The 14,501-nt window shown below is 43.3% G+C and overlaps 1 protein-coding gene across 1 annotated transcript in view; it reads right to left on the reverse strand.

Moving 5' to 3' along the window:
* Window positions 1-883: 883 nt before the first annotated feature.
* The window catches only part of LOC142075061 (interleukin-6 receptor subunit beta-like), a 46,219-nt gene continuing 32,601 nt past the window's right edge, over window positions 884-14,501 (reverse strand). Inside the window, exons 12-16 of the mRNA XM_075136061.1 lie at window positions 14,022-14,168; window positions 12,964-13,104; window positions 11,587-11,683; window positions 3,334-3,415; window positions 884-1,912 (exon numbers count right to left, since the gene is read on the reverse strand). Coding sequence (XP_074992162.1) covers window positions 1,187-1,912; window positions 3,334-3,415; window positions 11,587-11,683; window positions 12,964-13,104; window positions 14,022-14,168 — 1,193 coding nt within the window. The 3' untranslated portion in view covers window positions 884-1,186. The remainder of the gene's footprint in view (window positions 1,913-3,333; window positions 3,416-11,586; window positions 11,684-12,963; window positions 13,105-14,021; window positions 14,169-14,501) is intronic.

The following is a 14,501-nucleotide window of genomic DNA, read 5'->3' on the forward strand; positions in this document are numbered from 1 at the left end:
TGGGTTTTTTGTGTGTTTTTTTTTTTGTTTTGGGTTGGGTTTTTTTTTTTGTTTTGTTTTGTTTTGGTGTTTTTTGTTTTGTTTGGGGTTTTTTTTGTGTGTGGTTTTTTTTTTATTCTGAGAGCTTCAATGACTTCAATGCTTTGGTTTTTGCTGCTTTCAGTTTTAAGGAGGTCCTGCGGCATTAGCAGTGAAGTTACAGCACACTAATCATTGTAGTTAATGAGAAAGATCATATTCCCTTTCTCCAGAGCAGTTAGAAAAACAGTAAAAACTTACAGCTCATTACTTACCTCTCAAACTGTATACAGCAAAGGTGCACATATTAAAGGCAATTTATATGACCAAAGAGGTATGGTATAATCAGACAGTGATTTGGGTATGAAACCTTTAAATCTCTGTTTATCTGTGTTTTCATCTGGATTTTTAACTTTTAAACATGAAGACTGAATCACTGTGTGTCAAGTTGCAAGGCACATTTTTAGGCCAAATTATTATATAGTTCATGTGCACACATATCTAAATGTAGGCAGAATATCAATTACTATAGTAGCAGAGTCAAGCAATCATGGTATTTTCTTATTTGCACACCATAGCAAGTTCTATTTAACTTTTATATTTTTTAAATGGGGATGAATGTGATTTGCATGTCTGGTAAGTTGGAAACTGTGACACTGGGCCAAGTCAAAATTCAGAAAGTCAATCAAGCTACTGAAAAGTATATGATGCAAGTATTCTTCCATGTTAGAATATTAAACTTCAGTCTTACTTTTGCACAAAGATGCTCCAAGCAACTAAAGCTGGATTTTTAGGCTTGTACACCATCACAAATCAAAGTATTTCTTTTAGGAGGTCTATTGGCTGATGTGATTAATTGAAGCTTGCCATTTTCAACCATGTGTAAATCTGATATGACAAGACAAAAAAGCAAGGTAGCACAAAGGCTTGTTCAGCTATTCAGACAAATAAGATTTTATGTAGTGCATAAAAGTAAGTCTCTAGTAGGTCTGGACTGCAAATTTTCCACAGAAACACAGTCCTTATTGTACTTTGTCAAATTATTCTTCACTTAATTTCAATATTTCTATCTGCATTCAGATAAAAATACCTAGGTTAATTTATAAGAAACACAGGAGAAAGTGTGAACAGGCATTAATGAAGGCCTAAATAGAGCCAGTCTCTTCTCTCACTGAGGCATATAGCCCCCTTGTCTCACAGTCTGTGGGAGGTAACTTTTTGGCATTTCATCAACTGACAGTGGATTTCCTTCCACTGTTTCAGGTCTCACAGTTTGTCCTTCAGTACTTGTCTGTAAAACATCTGATAGAGCAGCTTCCTGGGTATTTTTTTCCAGCCCAGGGCCCAAAGGCTGTGAACTCGGACCTGAGATCTGCAGTTGTGCAAATCCAACAAGATCCCCCTCATTAGCAGGAGTAATTTGCTTTGCTCTTTCAAAGCATGGCCTGTCTGTGTTGGTTTCATCCTGACCACAATTTTGTTTGAAATACTGCTGCCTCTGTGTTGTACTGTCACTCCCTCCAGTGTGATCCTCTGATCTCTCTTCTGAATCTAGCAGTGGCTGAGTTGACTCAGACCTTGAAAGGACTTGTACAGGTGTTTGGTCTCTATAATCATTAAGTACTACAGTTGAATACTGTAAAGTGCTTGAAGTGTTTTGTGTAGTTTCACCTTCGTCGCTGTCAGAGACGCTTTGCCTAGGAGAAGACATGCACGAGGATCCTCCAATACCACTGCTGTGCCCTTCTGAAGTACTTTTTTCCTTTTTAAGCAAGTCAGAGGGTTTTAGATCTTGTTCTGAAAAAGACTTCTTGTCATCAGCTTCTATTTCTACGACGCTTACATCTGTAAAGCCGCCTTCTGGGTACTTCTGATCTTTGGAACTAAAGTTATGCTGAAAGAAAGAGGAAGTTTATTTAGGTTAAAAAAAACCAAAAAACTCATTAAATATCTGAATTTTTAGTCTGTAATTGCTTTGAGATTCTTCATATAAGTTTACTCCTTACTGAGTTTGGCAGTATCTCCAAAGTATCTGTTACAAAATGAAGGACTGTTGTGGTTTAACCCCAGCCAGCAAATAAACCCCACGCAGCCACTCGCTCACCCCCCACCTCCAGTGGGATGGGGGAGAGAATCGGGAGGGCACAAGTAGGAAAACTCCCGGGTTGAGATAAAAACAGTTTAATAGTGGAAATAAAATGAAGTAGAACAGTAATAATAACAATGAGAACAACAACAATAACAGAATACACAAAGCAGGCGATGCACAATGCAACTGCTCACCGACCGCCGACCGCGTGTCACCAACGGGGCGCGAGCCCCCTCACACCCCTGGTTTTTATACTGAGCATGATGTCACATGGTATAGAATACCCCATTGGCCAGCTCGGTCCACCACCCCGGCTGTGCTCCCCCTGCCACAGCTTGCCCTGCATGTGGCAGGGCATGGGAGGCCAAAAAGAGAAACAAAAAGTCCCCAGTGCAAGCACCACCCAGCAACAACCAAAGCATCAGTGGGCCATCAACGCTCCTCTCATACCAAACCCAAAACACAGCACACCCCCCAAGCTACTGGGAAGAAAGTTAACTCTGTCCCAGCCGGAACCAGGACAAGGACATAGCTTTGTTTCCAATACAAAATTTTAATTACGCAGATATTCTAAAACCATAATGGGTGTGCAAGCTTTGCTCTAGTTTTAATTATTCTGAAGAACCATAAACATAGAACCATTTACCGTGCAGCACAGGAACATTCTATATTGAGGCCATACAAACAATACTTCCAATAACATATTAAACATCAGAGCACTTCTTCATAGAAGTTGCTACAGTTTATTGAACAGAATTTGCTGTGTCATCCACCCCACATAGGGCATAAATTTTGCTGTCATCTCCTCATCTATGAGGAAGTCTTAGAGCGCTCTCCCTCATTTATGACTTAACTGTGCAACAAGTCACTTCAGGGTTTTAAGAATGGGAATCATGAATTCTATTTACTTAATCCTGATTTCCTGTGAATGAGTAAAATAATTAGGGCTTGACCCTTCAAAATAGTAAACTGAATATAATTCACAATGTTAAAGCCTGCTCTATGCTGTGAGCTTGTGCTAAGGGCCATGTATTTCTAAAGCTGAATCTATTGATGCAATAAAGTCTTCTAACCACATCATATCACAGTGTCCTGAAACTTAACATCCAGGGATTTTTTTTTTTCCTGAAGTCTGCATGTGTTAGAAAAGAGAAGACTCCCACTGGTTAGTTTATTTGAAACCTTGTAGACTAGGAAGATACAGGATGCAGAAAGATGAGTATTACCTTAGCTGGAACTTGAGGAGACCACTTAGCAATGTTACTCTTGGATGGATCAGGGACATTAGGCCAAATATGCTTTTTAATTCTGTAAAGGATTAAAAACAGAATAAAATTACAAGATGCACTCCCCAAATTCCTATGTTGATAGCAAGTACTGCATAATCCAGGACACCAGTCCCTTACACAGCAGTTTTGCCAGAGTATTTATTTCCAAATAGAAATACTTCCTTCACTTCCTTACATCTTTGTAAGAAGCTGTACTACGTAGCAAAACACAGCACTGCGCTTATAACTCATCCACACATTAGCTGTAGCCATATAACATAAGGCAAACCAACAAATGCTAATGGTTAGTGAGGGATTTTCAAATTTATAGTACTCTAGAAGCTACAGAACAATTACTTAGGTAGAGTCTATGATGCGTGTCAGTATAAAAATTCACTGTTGCTTCTTTAAGATAACTATGAATATCACAGCTGTCAAAATCTAAGCCAACTTCACAACTGAAAAAGTGAAAACATTTGAAGAAAAACTTGCTTGGTCTTTTGTAACTCTGAACCCTTAAGTTTAAGAATGTAATAACTGTTACTTAACAATAGAAGTTTAGAAGTTTCTGTAGATAAATCACCCCCAATCAAACTGACTTTGAAATTGATCATAGAATCATAGAATCATTAAGGTTGGAAAAGACCTCTAAGGTCATCGAGTCCAACCGTCAACCCAACACCACCATGCCCACTAAACCATGTCCCTAAGCGCCTCATCTACACGTCTTTTAAATACTTCCAGGGATGGTGACTCCACCACTTCCCTGGGCAGCCTGTCCCAAGGCCTGACCACTCTTTCAGTAAAGAAATTTCTCCTAATGTCCAATCTAAACCTCCCCTGGCACAACTTGAGGCCGTTTCCTCTCGTCCTATCACTGGTTACTTGGCAGAAGAGACCAACACCCACCTCGCTACAACCTCCTTTCAGGTAGTTGTAGAGCGCGATGAGGTCTCCCCTCAGCCTCCTCTTCTCCAGACTAAACAACCCCAGTTCCCTCAGCCGCTCCTCATAAGACTTGTGCTCCAGGCCCTTCACCAGCTTCGTTGCCCTTCTCTGGACACGCTCCAGCACCTCCATGTCCTTCTTGTAGTGAGGGGCCCAAAACAGAACACAGTATTCGAGGTGCGGCCTCACCAGTGCCGAGTACAGGGGCACGATCACCTCCCTGCTCCTGCTGGCCACACTATTTCTGATACAGGCCAGGATGCCATTGGCCTTCTTGGTCACCTGGGCACACTGCCGGCTCATGTTCAGCCGGCTGTCAACCAGCACCCCCAGGTCCTTTTCCTCTGGGCAGCTTTCCAGCCACTCTTCCCCAAGCCTGTAGCGTTGCCTGGGGTTGTTGTGGCCCAAGTGCAGGACCCGGCACTTGGCCTTGTTGAACCTCATACAGTTGGCCTCGGCCCATCGATCCAGCCTGTCCAGGTCCCTCTGCAGAGCCTTCCTACCCTCCAGCAGATCAACACTCCCGTCCAACTTGGTGTCGCCTGCAAACGTACTGAGGGAGCACTCGATCCCCTCGTCCAGATCATTGATAAAGATATTGAACAGGACCGGCCTGTTGGAGAAAGTTAGCCAGACTAGGCCGCGGTGGGAAAATTCTGAGTCATGCTGACAAGGGAGAAAAGAAAGTTATGCTGACCTTGCTCTGTGCAGATAAGCAACTTTGAGAAAGTATAGTATAGGGAAAACAGGATGGAACCCGGACCACGTAGCAGTAACCGAAAGTAGGAGGAATATGATAATGTAATTTTTAGAGCTAAGCCAATGATTGTGAGACAAGTGTGCATAAGGTAGAACTTAGTGTATAAATATATGTAGGGTTTTACAATAAAGTTGAAGCTGGCCTTATCACTCACATTGAGTCGACTGCCTGCCTTCCCTCGCTCGTCGCAAGTGGCGCCCGAACAGGGACCCCCCATCCCTGTTTTCCACCGGACAGCGAGATCGGAGAAGCACTGGTAGCAGCGACCAGGGAGCAGAAGATCAGTAGACGCTGTCGCGGCGTGCCTGATCCGTGCTTGAACCCAGGATAATTAAGAAGGGGTTCGCCGTCCGATAGAAGGCTACCCGTGGGAAAAGGCTGCAAACGACCGGATAATTAAGAGGGTCAGGAGAAGCGCGCAATGGAAGTAGAGGTAGCCTTCGATATTTTAAAATGCTTTTTAGAAAAGCGGGGAGTAAGCCAATTAAAAGACCTGGCTGGTTTAATTGCGTTAGGGAAAGCGAAAGGGTTTTTTAAAGACCCTGAAAGTATGTTTGAAGTAGACGAGTGGCGTTCTTATGGAGATTGTTTGTGGGATCTAGTAATTGATGATGATAAATCAGCAAGAAAATTAATGAAATCTTGGAGAGATGTTATTAATTGTATAAAAAGATATAAAACTGAAAGGCGAATAGCTACAGCCGCCTCCGATCGGCTTGAGCAGTCCGATCCTGCCGCTGGACGTCTCACAGCAGGGGGTGACTACTTTTCACCTCCGCCTTCGGGAATTCCTGTTCCCGTTGGTCGCCGACCCTCTCGTCCCCCTCCTGATCCGCCGACAGAAAGGGCTTGTCCCTCCGCACCGCCGGGGGAAAGGGAGGGGGAGGGTCCAAGTGAAAATGAGAGGATAGACGGTGGCGGACAGGAGACTGCTCAAGCTGAAAGTCTTCTAAAGGCCTCACCCCCCCCACCCCCCCACCCCCCCACCCCCACCCCCCCCACCCCCCCCACCCCCCACCCCCACCCCCCCCACCCCCCACCCCACCCCCCCCCGTCCCAAGCTCAACAACAGCCGCGTTTAGTGCGGGTTGGTTGGGACAAAATAGCACGAGAAGCTGTTGAACAAAAAGATTTTGACTTATTAGATCAAATTAGCCCTCAAGCCTTCCCGGTAATCTACCAGGTAGATAACGCAGGGGCTATGACTGGGGTGCATCAGGCCCTAGATTGGAAAATATTAAATCAATTGCGAAACACAGTTAATGTGCAAGGCAAATGCTGAACTATATCTGGGGTAGCGGAATGCTATGTCCAGAAGATATTAAGAACATAATGAGGCTTATTTTGAAGCAATCACAACAATTACTTTGGCAAGCTCACTGGCAAAGACTTTGTGAAATATCTGCGCACTCGCCCCGAGCCCCAAATGATCGTTTAGCTGGAGTAACTGTAGAACAACTAATGGGTATAGGTCCTTTTGCCTCTGTAGAAATGCAGATGCAAACTGGCCCAGACGTGTTGTTAGAATCTATGAAATTAGCACGAGAAGCCTTGCAGAAAGTTAAAACTACACCAGCTCCTCCCTCATATATGTCAATTAAACAAGGAAGAGAGGAGCCTTTTGCATCTTTTGTAGAAAGAGTCACAGACGCTATTGACCACGCAGATATGGCAGATTTTATGAAAGGACCTTTGCTGAGACAGTGTGTATTAGAGAATTGTAATACTTATACGAAGGGCATCCTTGTCACCTTACCCTTAGACGCCACCATAGAAGTCATGTTAGAGCGAATGAGTAGAGTTCCTGTAGGAGCTCAAGCCATGTTAGTTGAAACAACCAGAGAACTAGGGGAAAAATTACTCAACGCGCAGGGACAGGCGTTTGCAGCTCTTGCCCCACTGAAGCCTCCGGATGCCCACCAAAGTAAGACGACTGGCCGACGAGAGTATAAGTGCTTCCGATGTGGCTACCCAGGACATCTGCGTCGACAATGTCGGGAGCTGCCAGAACTGTCAAATGAATAATCATAATACTACGGTCTGCCGGCATTCGGGAAACGGGAAACCGAGCGCCAAGAGCCGCAGCGCGCCGACACCAATCGCGGCTCCGGTCACCTTCAGGCCAACGGCAGCCCCCAACCAAATGACAGTGCAGAGATACCAGACGCCATTACCCAACTTCGACCAGCAACCAGGGGGAGCCTCGGACTGGATCTGGCAACAGCAGTAGATGTCACGCTAATTGACGACCGGCCGCGAAAAAATTGCTACAGGAATTAAAGGGCCCATAGTTATCAATGGACAATCTCATGGAGCGTTGTTGTTGGGGCGATCATCCAGTGGTCTCCAAGGACTTTTTATATTACGAGGACTTATCGATTGTGATTCAAAAACTCAGTACCCACATCGTTGACCGAGCAGTGGATCGTATTGACCCTGACTTACCTGTGGACTTAACCGTTTTGCACGGCCCCACACATTTTATTGGTGCACTCACGCAGTGCAAAAAGAAAAAGGGGGAGACTGTGAGAGTATTAGAATGGATATTTACCGGAATGCAACCAAAGACTACAATTCAAGATAACGACACGTTTGATTGGAATGTGCTAGATTGAATTTATAGCTGTTACTGCTGTTTAGCTATTAATTCGCAGGCTCTTGTGCTTGCCATGGGGCTTGCTTGCCTTAATGTGTATTAGAGTCTTGTGCTCGTTAGTGGCTGCTTTTTTGCTCTCGCTGCTTGCTGTACTGCTGCACTGCTGATCGTCTTACTGTGCTGTGCCTGGGAACATTCTGATAACAGCAATGGGGATGCGCCTGGGCCGGCAGATGGCCAGGGCATCGCTGCTGCTTCTGTGCTGCTGTGCTGGACAGGCTGGAACTGCAGCGTGAACTCGAATCGAAGGGACTGTGACCTGTGGCTGAGTCCATGTGGGACAGGACGCCCCGAGGCGTCTGTGACTGTGGATAAGCCCATGCCCAAGCAGCAGGAACCACCTGAACCAACGGAGGACAAACTTTACAAGAAGCAGCGCAAGTGCAGCAGTGACCCGACCTGAGCCAACTTTGGTGCCCAGTAACTCCACGCAACGCACCACCTCTGCTGACCTGAGTGACCACCATAACAGATGGAGCCCAAAGTCATGGACTAAATGAACGCAGTGGACATTTTGTGTACATTTATGGATATTTTATGGACATTTTACAGGGGATTGTGCGGGCCTGTCCTACGTGTAGCCACCATGGGCCTGGTCTCGGAATCGGCGTGAATCCCAGGGGACTCGAGGCCAGAGAATTGTGGCAAGTGGATGTGACTCACGTTGCTGACTTTGGCAGACTGAGATATATACATGTTACGATTGACACCTATAGCAAATTTATATGGGCCACGGCACAAACAGGAGAACGAGCACTCCACGTAATGCGACATTTGACTAGTTGTTTTGCAGTTATGGGAGTGCCACAAACGATAAAAACTGACAATGGCCCTGCATACATAAGCGCCAAAGTGAAACGTTTTTTTCCAAACATGGGGAGTGCGACATACTGCTGGTATTCCGCACTCACCCACGGGAGAAGCTATCATTGAAAGGGCGCATCAAACGCTGAAACAATATTTGCAAAAATTTAGGGAAATCTCAGATGTACAAGAAAGACTTGTTAAGACTCTTTTTGTGCTAAATCATTTATGTATTTTTGCAGATCAGAAAGAGCCACCAGCATGGGTGCATGGTTATCCTAAAGAAAATAAGGATGACAAGCCAGTTTTCGTTATGTATAGAGATCCAGCAACCGGACTGTGGAAAGGTCCAGCAGAAGTGAAGTATATGGGTAGAGGTTATATGTGTGTACTTACTCCCACAGGGCCGAAGTGGATTCCAAGCCGCTGGACCAAAGCTGCTGTTGCTGATGATGATCAATGCAGCTCTGTCTGTACTGATCCCAGCGATGCCGTTGCCCAGCCGTGCGAACTTATGGGTGGCGTGGGCAAATAAAACTGGGATGACAGATTTTTGCCTGAGTTCAGCTACGGCAACTGAGCCCTTTAAAACATGTCTGATAGGCTTTCCTGAAATTATTGCCAGAGATTTTGATAATTGGACGTCTGTAACAGTTAATTGTATAAATGTTACTGTAGCAAATTGCTCGGTACAACTAATAAGAGCCCTAAATCATACTCTCCCTTGGGACCCCCAAGAAATTGACCTTTTGGGGTCAGAAAAAATTGGAAATGCAACTGATAACGTTACTACTCAGACATGTTTTGTGTTTGGCAGCTTTAGCCGCTTTGCCGCACAGGCCCAGACCTTTCAGTCATTGATCGGCATAAGCAGCCGCACTGATGATAACAACCCTTTTGTTAATACCACCGGTTGGACTGTTGTTTCACCTTTTACGAAAGGATTCGAAATAGGCCAATATTGTGGGAATTATAACGCTTCCAAAACACTCAGTGCCTATGGACGGAGTATGAAGGGAACCAATAACTCTTTGTGGAACAATGATACGGCCAAAGCTCTTCCCCCCGGATATTTTTTGATCTGTGGGGATCGAGCATGGCCTGGCATTCCAAAGAACGCCTTTGGAGGGCCTTGTTATGTAGGTAAATTAACTCTGCTCACAGTTAGCCGACAAAGTTGGCTCAATATAACTACAGTAGCGACAAATCGACACAAAAGGTCTATACATCAATTGCAAGCAGATTGTAACGACAATATAGAATTATGGTCAACCACAGCCAATGTATTTGCTTCCCTAGTGCCTAACATAGGCACTGCGCATGCGCTGGCTTGGTATTTTATTAACAATTATAGTTATAGTAAAAATAGCATATCACTGTATTTTAAATAATGTTGTAAAAATGAACCACAATGTATTGGTGGTCCAAAAAGAAAAAGGGGGAAATGTTGGAGAAAGTTAGCCAGACTAGGCCGCGGTGGGAAAATTCTGAGTCATGCTGACAAGGGAGAAAAGAAAGTTATGCTGACCTTGCTCTGTGCAGATAAGCAACTTTGAGAAAGTATAGTATAGGGAAAACAGGATGGAACCCGGACCACGTAGCAGTAACCGAAAGTAGGAGGAATATGATAATGTAATTTTTAGAGCTAAGCCAATGATTGTGAGACAAGTGTGCATAAGGTAGAACTTAGTGTATAAATATATGTAGGGTTTTACAATAAAGTTGAAGCTGGCCTTATCACTCACATTGAGTCGACTGCCTGCCTTCCCTCGCTCGTCGCACCGGCCCCAGTACTGAGCCCTGGGGAACACCGCTCGTGACCGGCCGCCAACTGGATTTAACTCCGTTCACCACAACTCTCTGGGCTCGGCCGTCCAGCCAGTTTTTTACCCAGCAAAGAGTGTACCTGTCTAGGCCGTGAGCCGCCAGCTTCTCTAGGAGAATGCTGTGGGAGACAGTGTCAAAGGCTTTCCTGAAGTCCAGGTAGACCACATCCACAGCCTTTCCCTCATCCACTAGGCGGGTCACCTGGTCATAGAAGGAGATCAGGTTGGTCAAGCAGGACCTGCCTTCCATGAACCCGTGCTGGTTGGGCCTGATCCCCCGGTTGTCCCGGACATGGCTCGTGAGCGCCCTCAAAACGAACCGCTCCATGATCTTCCCTGGCACCGAGGTCAGGCTGACAGGCCTGTAGTTCCCCGGATCCTCCTTCCATCCCTTCTTGTAGATGCATCTATCCTGCTCTTTAGAAACAGGCTCCAACAACAGATCCTCTATAGGATAACTCAGAACATGTTGCAAGATGAGCTTTTCAACTGAAGTCCATTAAGAACTGATTTTAGGAACAGCAGGGAGGTCAGAAGGAAAAGGGCACAAAGTGCTGTCTTTAATTAGAAAGAAAAGATAGTTGACTGGGGACATGTGAGAGGTGCTACTCTTTGCCAGGGAAAACACTTCAGCAATAAGCTCTCAGCTAAAGCCACAGACAAGAGCTCTGGGGTAGAGGGAGCAGGAGGAGGCAGGATGTTTCCCAGCAGATAGTAAATAGAAACAGGGTTTGACTGAGGTTATGCAAGGTAGATAAGACGACTGCCTAATTTTTTGGCTGCAAAGCTTAAAGTTTACTAACACTGCAATTAAATAGCTCAAACACAGCTAGCAAACAGATTCTTCTGTGCTTCACAAAATGAGGACCATCATTCCACTCTTATATGATGACTAAGAAAACAGCACAGACAGTATATCCTGATCAAAACCTAACAAACCTAATCCTGACTAAGTCTAGCAAGAAAAGTAGGAATTTCCTTGCAGGACTGAGTCACGGAACATTCGGTTTGAGTTCTAATCATTAACAGTAAAAAATTAGTATCAGAAGAGACCCCGATTTCTCAAGGAAAACACAGAACTTTATCACCAATCAAGGTATATGTGTTTTACCTTCTTTTTCTAACTGCAGAACATTTACTTGTTTATATTGAATTATTGCCATCTGTTATGTCCAGAAATATCAGAAGCATAAGAGAAAGACTTCATTTATACTTACAAGTCACATTTGTTGAAGCAAAACAAAACTCCAAGGAGTACAATCAACAGGAACGCTAGACACACAGGTACAACTATGGCTTCAATTTCTCCTTTCCCTGAAGAAAACAAAGAGAAGCAGTTATAGCCGCCTTTGACATTTAAGGAACTTGGCAGCAGCACACATTCCCAAAGGGACAGGGAGAATCTGAAACTGAATACACCCACAGCACTTGGTCTTAAGATTCACCTTCAGAAGAACCTTTTCACCCTATGAAAAGAGCCTGTTGGTAAAAACATGAAAAGCTCCATCCCAACAATCTAATGCCTTGCATCAACAAAACACGCAGGTTGCCCCAGAAGCTGTAATACTGACAGAGCAAGTAATTTTACAGTTTAGGCAGATATGACAGCAACATCTATGTGAATGCATCTGTGGTCCAGGTGTTTCAGTGGCATACCGACTGCCGTATCAATATCATGGTCAAATGACTAATGTAAACAGTCACTAGTCATCCATCAGTTTATTCTGTACACGAAAATATCCTCTGCCTGCAAACGCTTAAGGTTGCATTATTGTTATGTATTCTTTCCTACATTATACACATTTTCAAGTATACCTTACAGAATCCTTAGGGAAGAGCAACACTATACAGAAAAAATATATTAAAAAACTGCTAAATCTAAAAAAGTGCTTTCCACAACACAGTTCAGTTAATGTCATTGCTCTTACTATTACAAATAGGAAGCACTCTAAAGCTGCACACACAATAAATTTAACTCTTCAAAATGAGTCTCTGTAGAGAACTGTAACAAACTTTAATAAGTTATATGAATGGGCATGTGGAAGTTGAGGTTGTAAGAATGGCATATGCTGACTGGCACCTAGATTAGCAGAACAAGAACCCGACACATCTCTGCAACTTCTCAGGACACCCAGATCAGGCTAATAAAGGCCAATATACCCTCAGATTAAAACAGACTCTGGACTCTAAGACCAGGTAGGAGCCATCAGACACCAATTGAGAAGACAAATGCACTGAGTAAATTCTAATGACTCACACAAAGGTGGGGCAAAAGAATAGTCACTATACCCAGCATGTTTGCCAACATAAGAATGATACAGGAGACCTGCAGAGGATAGCTGGTGTCCCTTGTCCTCTGTACAATCAGAAGAAATCCTGACTACGCTACCTGGACAAATACCTCTTGGTGATTGAGTACTAGATAGACTACCTGGATATCACGCGCCTTGCTGCTTGCAAATATGAGTGTGACTGAAATTTTTTTTTCTTTTAAATAAAATCACCTTCCCCTCTCGTCAGATCTTTCACAGAGCTTTGCTATACTGTTGCAACATTACTTCCTACTTCTATTAAATTTTGTCACTCTTCCTTACCAAATTTTTGTGTAGTAAATGTAAAATCAGGACCACTCCTGCCTCCTTCATCTGTGTATGCCATCATCCGCACAGTATACAGTGTGTCACTGGTTAGAGAAGAAAGGGTATATTCTGTCTTGGAAGAATCCACTGTCACAGCTAGAGAAAAAAAAATTATACTAGTTTTCTGTACAATTTATTAGATCTCTACAAACAGTAGCATTAGGACATCATGTCTTCAGATGTACAAGGTAGTTTTAGTAGAATGCATAGCTGCATGGAAACTACAACAGACACAGAAAGACTACAAACTTGTACAAGAAATGCAGAGATTCATTTGTTTCTGTTCAAGTGTTTGAATTTAGTCTCTTTCTTGATGTATTTTATGTGTTAATTTCCTTCTCCCCCCCAAGTAGCTACAAACTTAAACTGGTAGTAAAGCTGAGGCTTAAAGGTATCTAATAAGCAGGATACATGGCTAACTAGAAATAACATGGTTATCTAGAAATAACAAGAAGTAGGGTAGGCATAAACAACAGGCCCTTCCAATTTAAGCAGATTTAAAAACAAACAAACAAAAAACCCCCACACTTTCAATAGTGCCAGCTCCCCGTCTTATGCCTGCAGGTCATACAGACTACTCAGAACTAAAAAGCACTTCAAAAAAGATGTTTTACATCAATAATATATTGATCTAGAGCTCCAGAAGGATTAAAAATCCTCTTTTTTAAGGCTTTATCATAGGAGGCAACTCCTTTACATCTTGAATGGTCTAGCTTCATCTTGCTATACCACCATCTTGTCTTGTATTTAGACAGAAAGATGTGAGCACAACACCCGCAAATCAGCTTTCAGAAACTAAACTCAGTACCCTGTTATACACAGACTGAATGTTTTGAATTCTTTATTAGGGACTTTTCTGTATGTAGGAGAGCTATATCTCAGACACCAGCTTTGTGTCATCAGAACAGACTACCAACCACACTTGAGTCCATCTTGTTTATCAGGAACATGTATTAGGAAGGAAACAGATGGAATACTTCAATGCCACAAAGCACTTTTCTGTTTTCTGTTACCTGTTTCATTTCCATCGACAGTTTTGTAAAATATTGTGTAACTTCTGATAAATCCATTTTGCTCATCCACTGTGAGATGGTTCCATGTCAAAACAGCTTCAGCTTTTCCTACTTTTTTTGTCTGAACAGTTGGTCCTTTTGAAGGACCTGTAATGGGAGATGAAGATTAGTTTCTGTGGGGACACTGCCCATCCACAGAAGCAGTGTATTAATGAGCACTGAATTGTTACTGCATAAAAACTTCAATGGAATAGCTGGACTAACTTATCCGCAAAGCATTATTTTCAGACAATATAGCAACTCCAAAGATGTTTTAAAAGAGAAACCTCTAGGAAAAAAGATATGAAAAACAGCAATCAGCAGATCACATGAAATCTTCAACTGAAGTTAATTAATCTTGGCTTCATACTTGAAATCTAAAATAAACCAACATAGAAATATTACTATACCAATAAAATAAACTTGTGCCAAATTATCTGA

Source organism: Calonectris borealis, chromosome W (genome assembly GCF_964195595.1).
Source record: "Calonectris borealis chromosome W, bCalBor7.hap1.2, whole genome shotgun sequence".
Classification (NCBI taxonomy): Eukaryota; Metazoa; Chordata; class Aves; order Procellariiformes; family Procellariidae; genus Calonectris; species Calonectris borealis.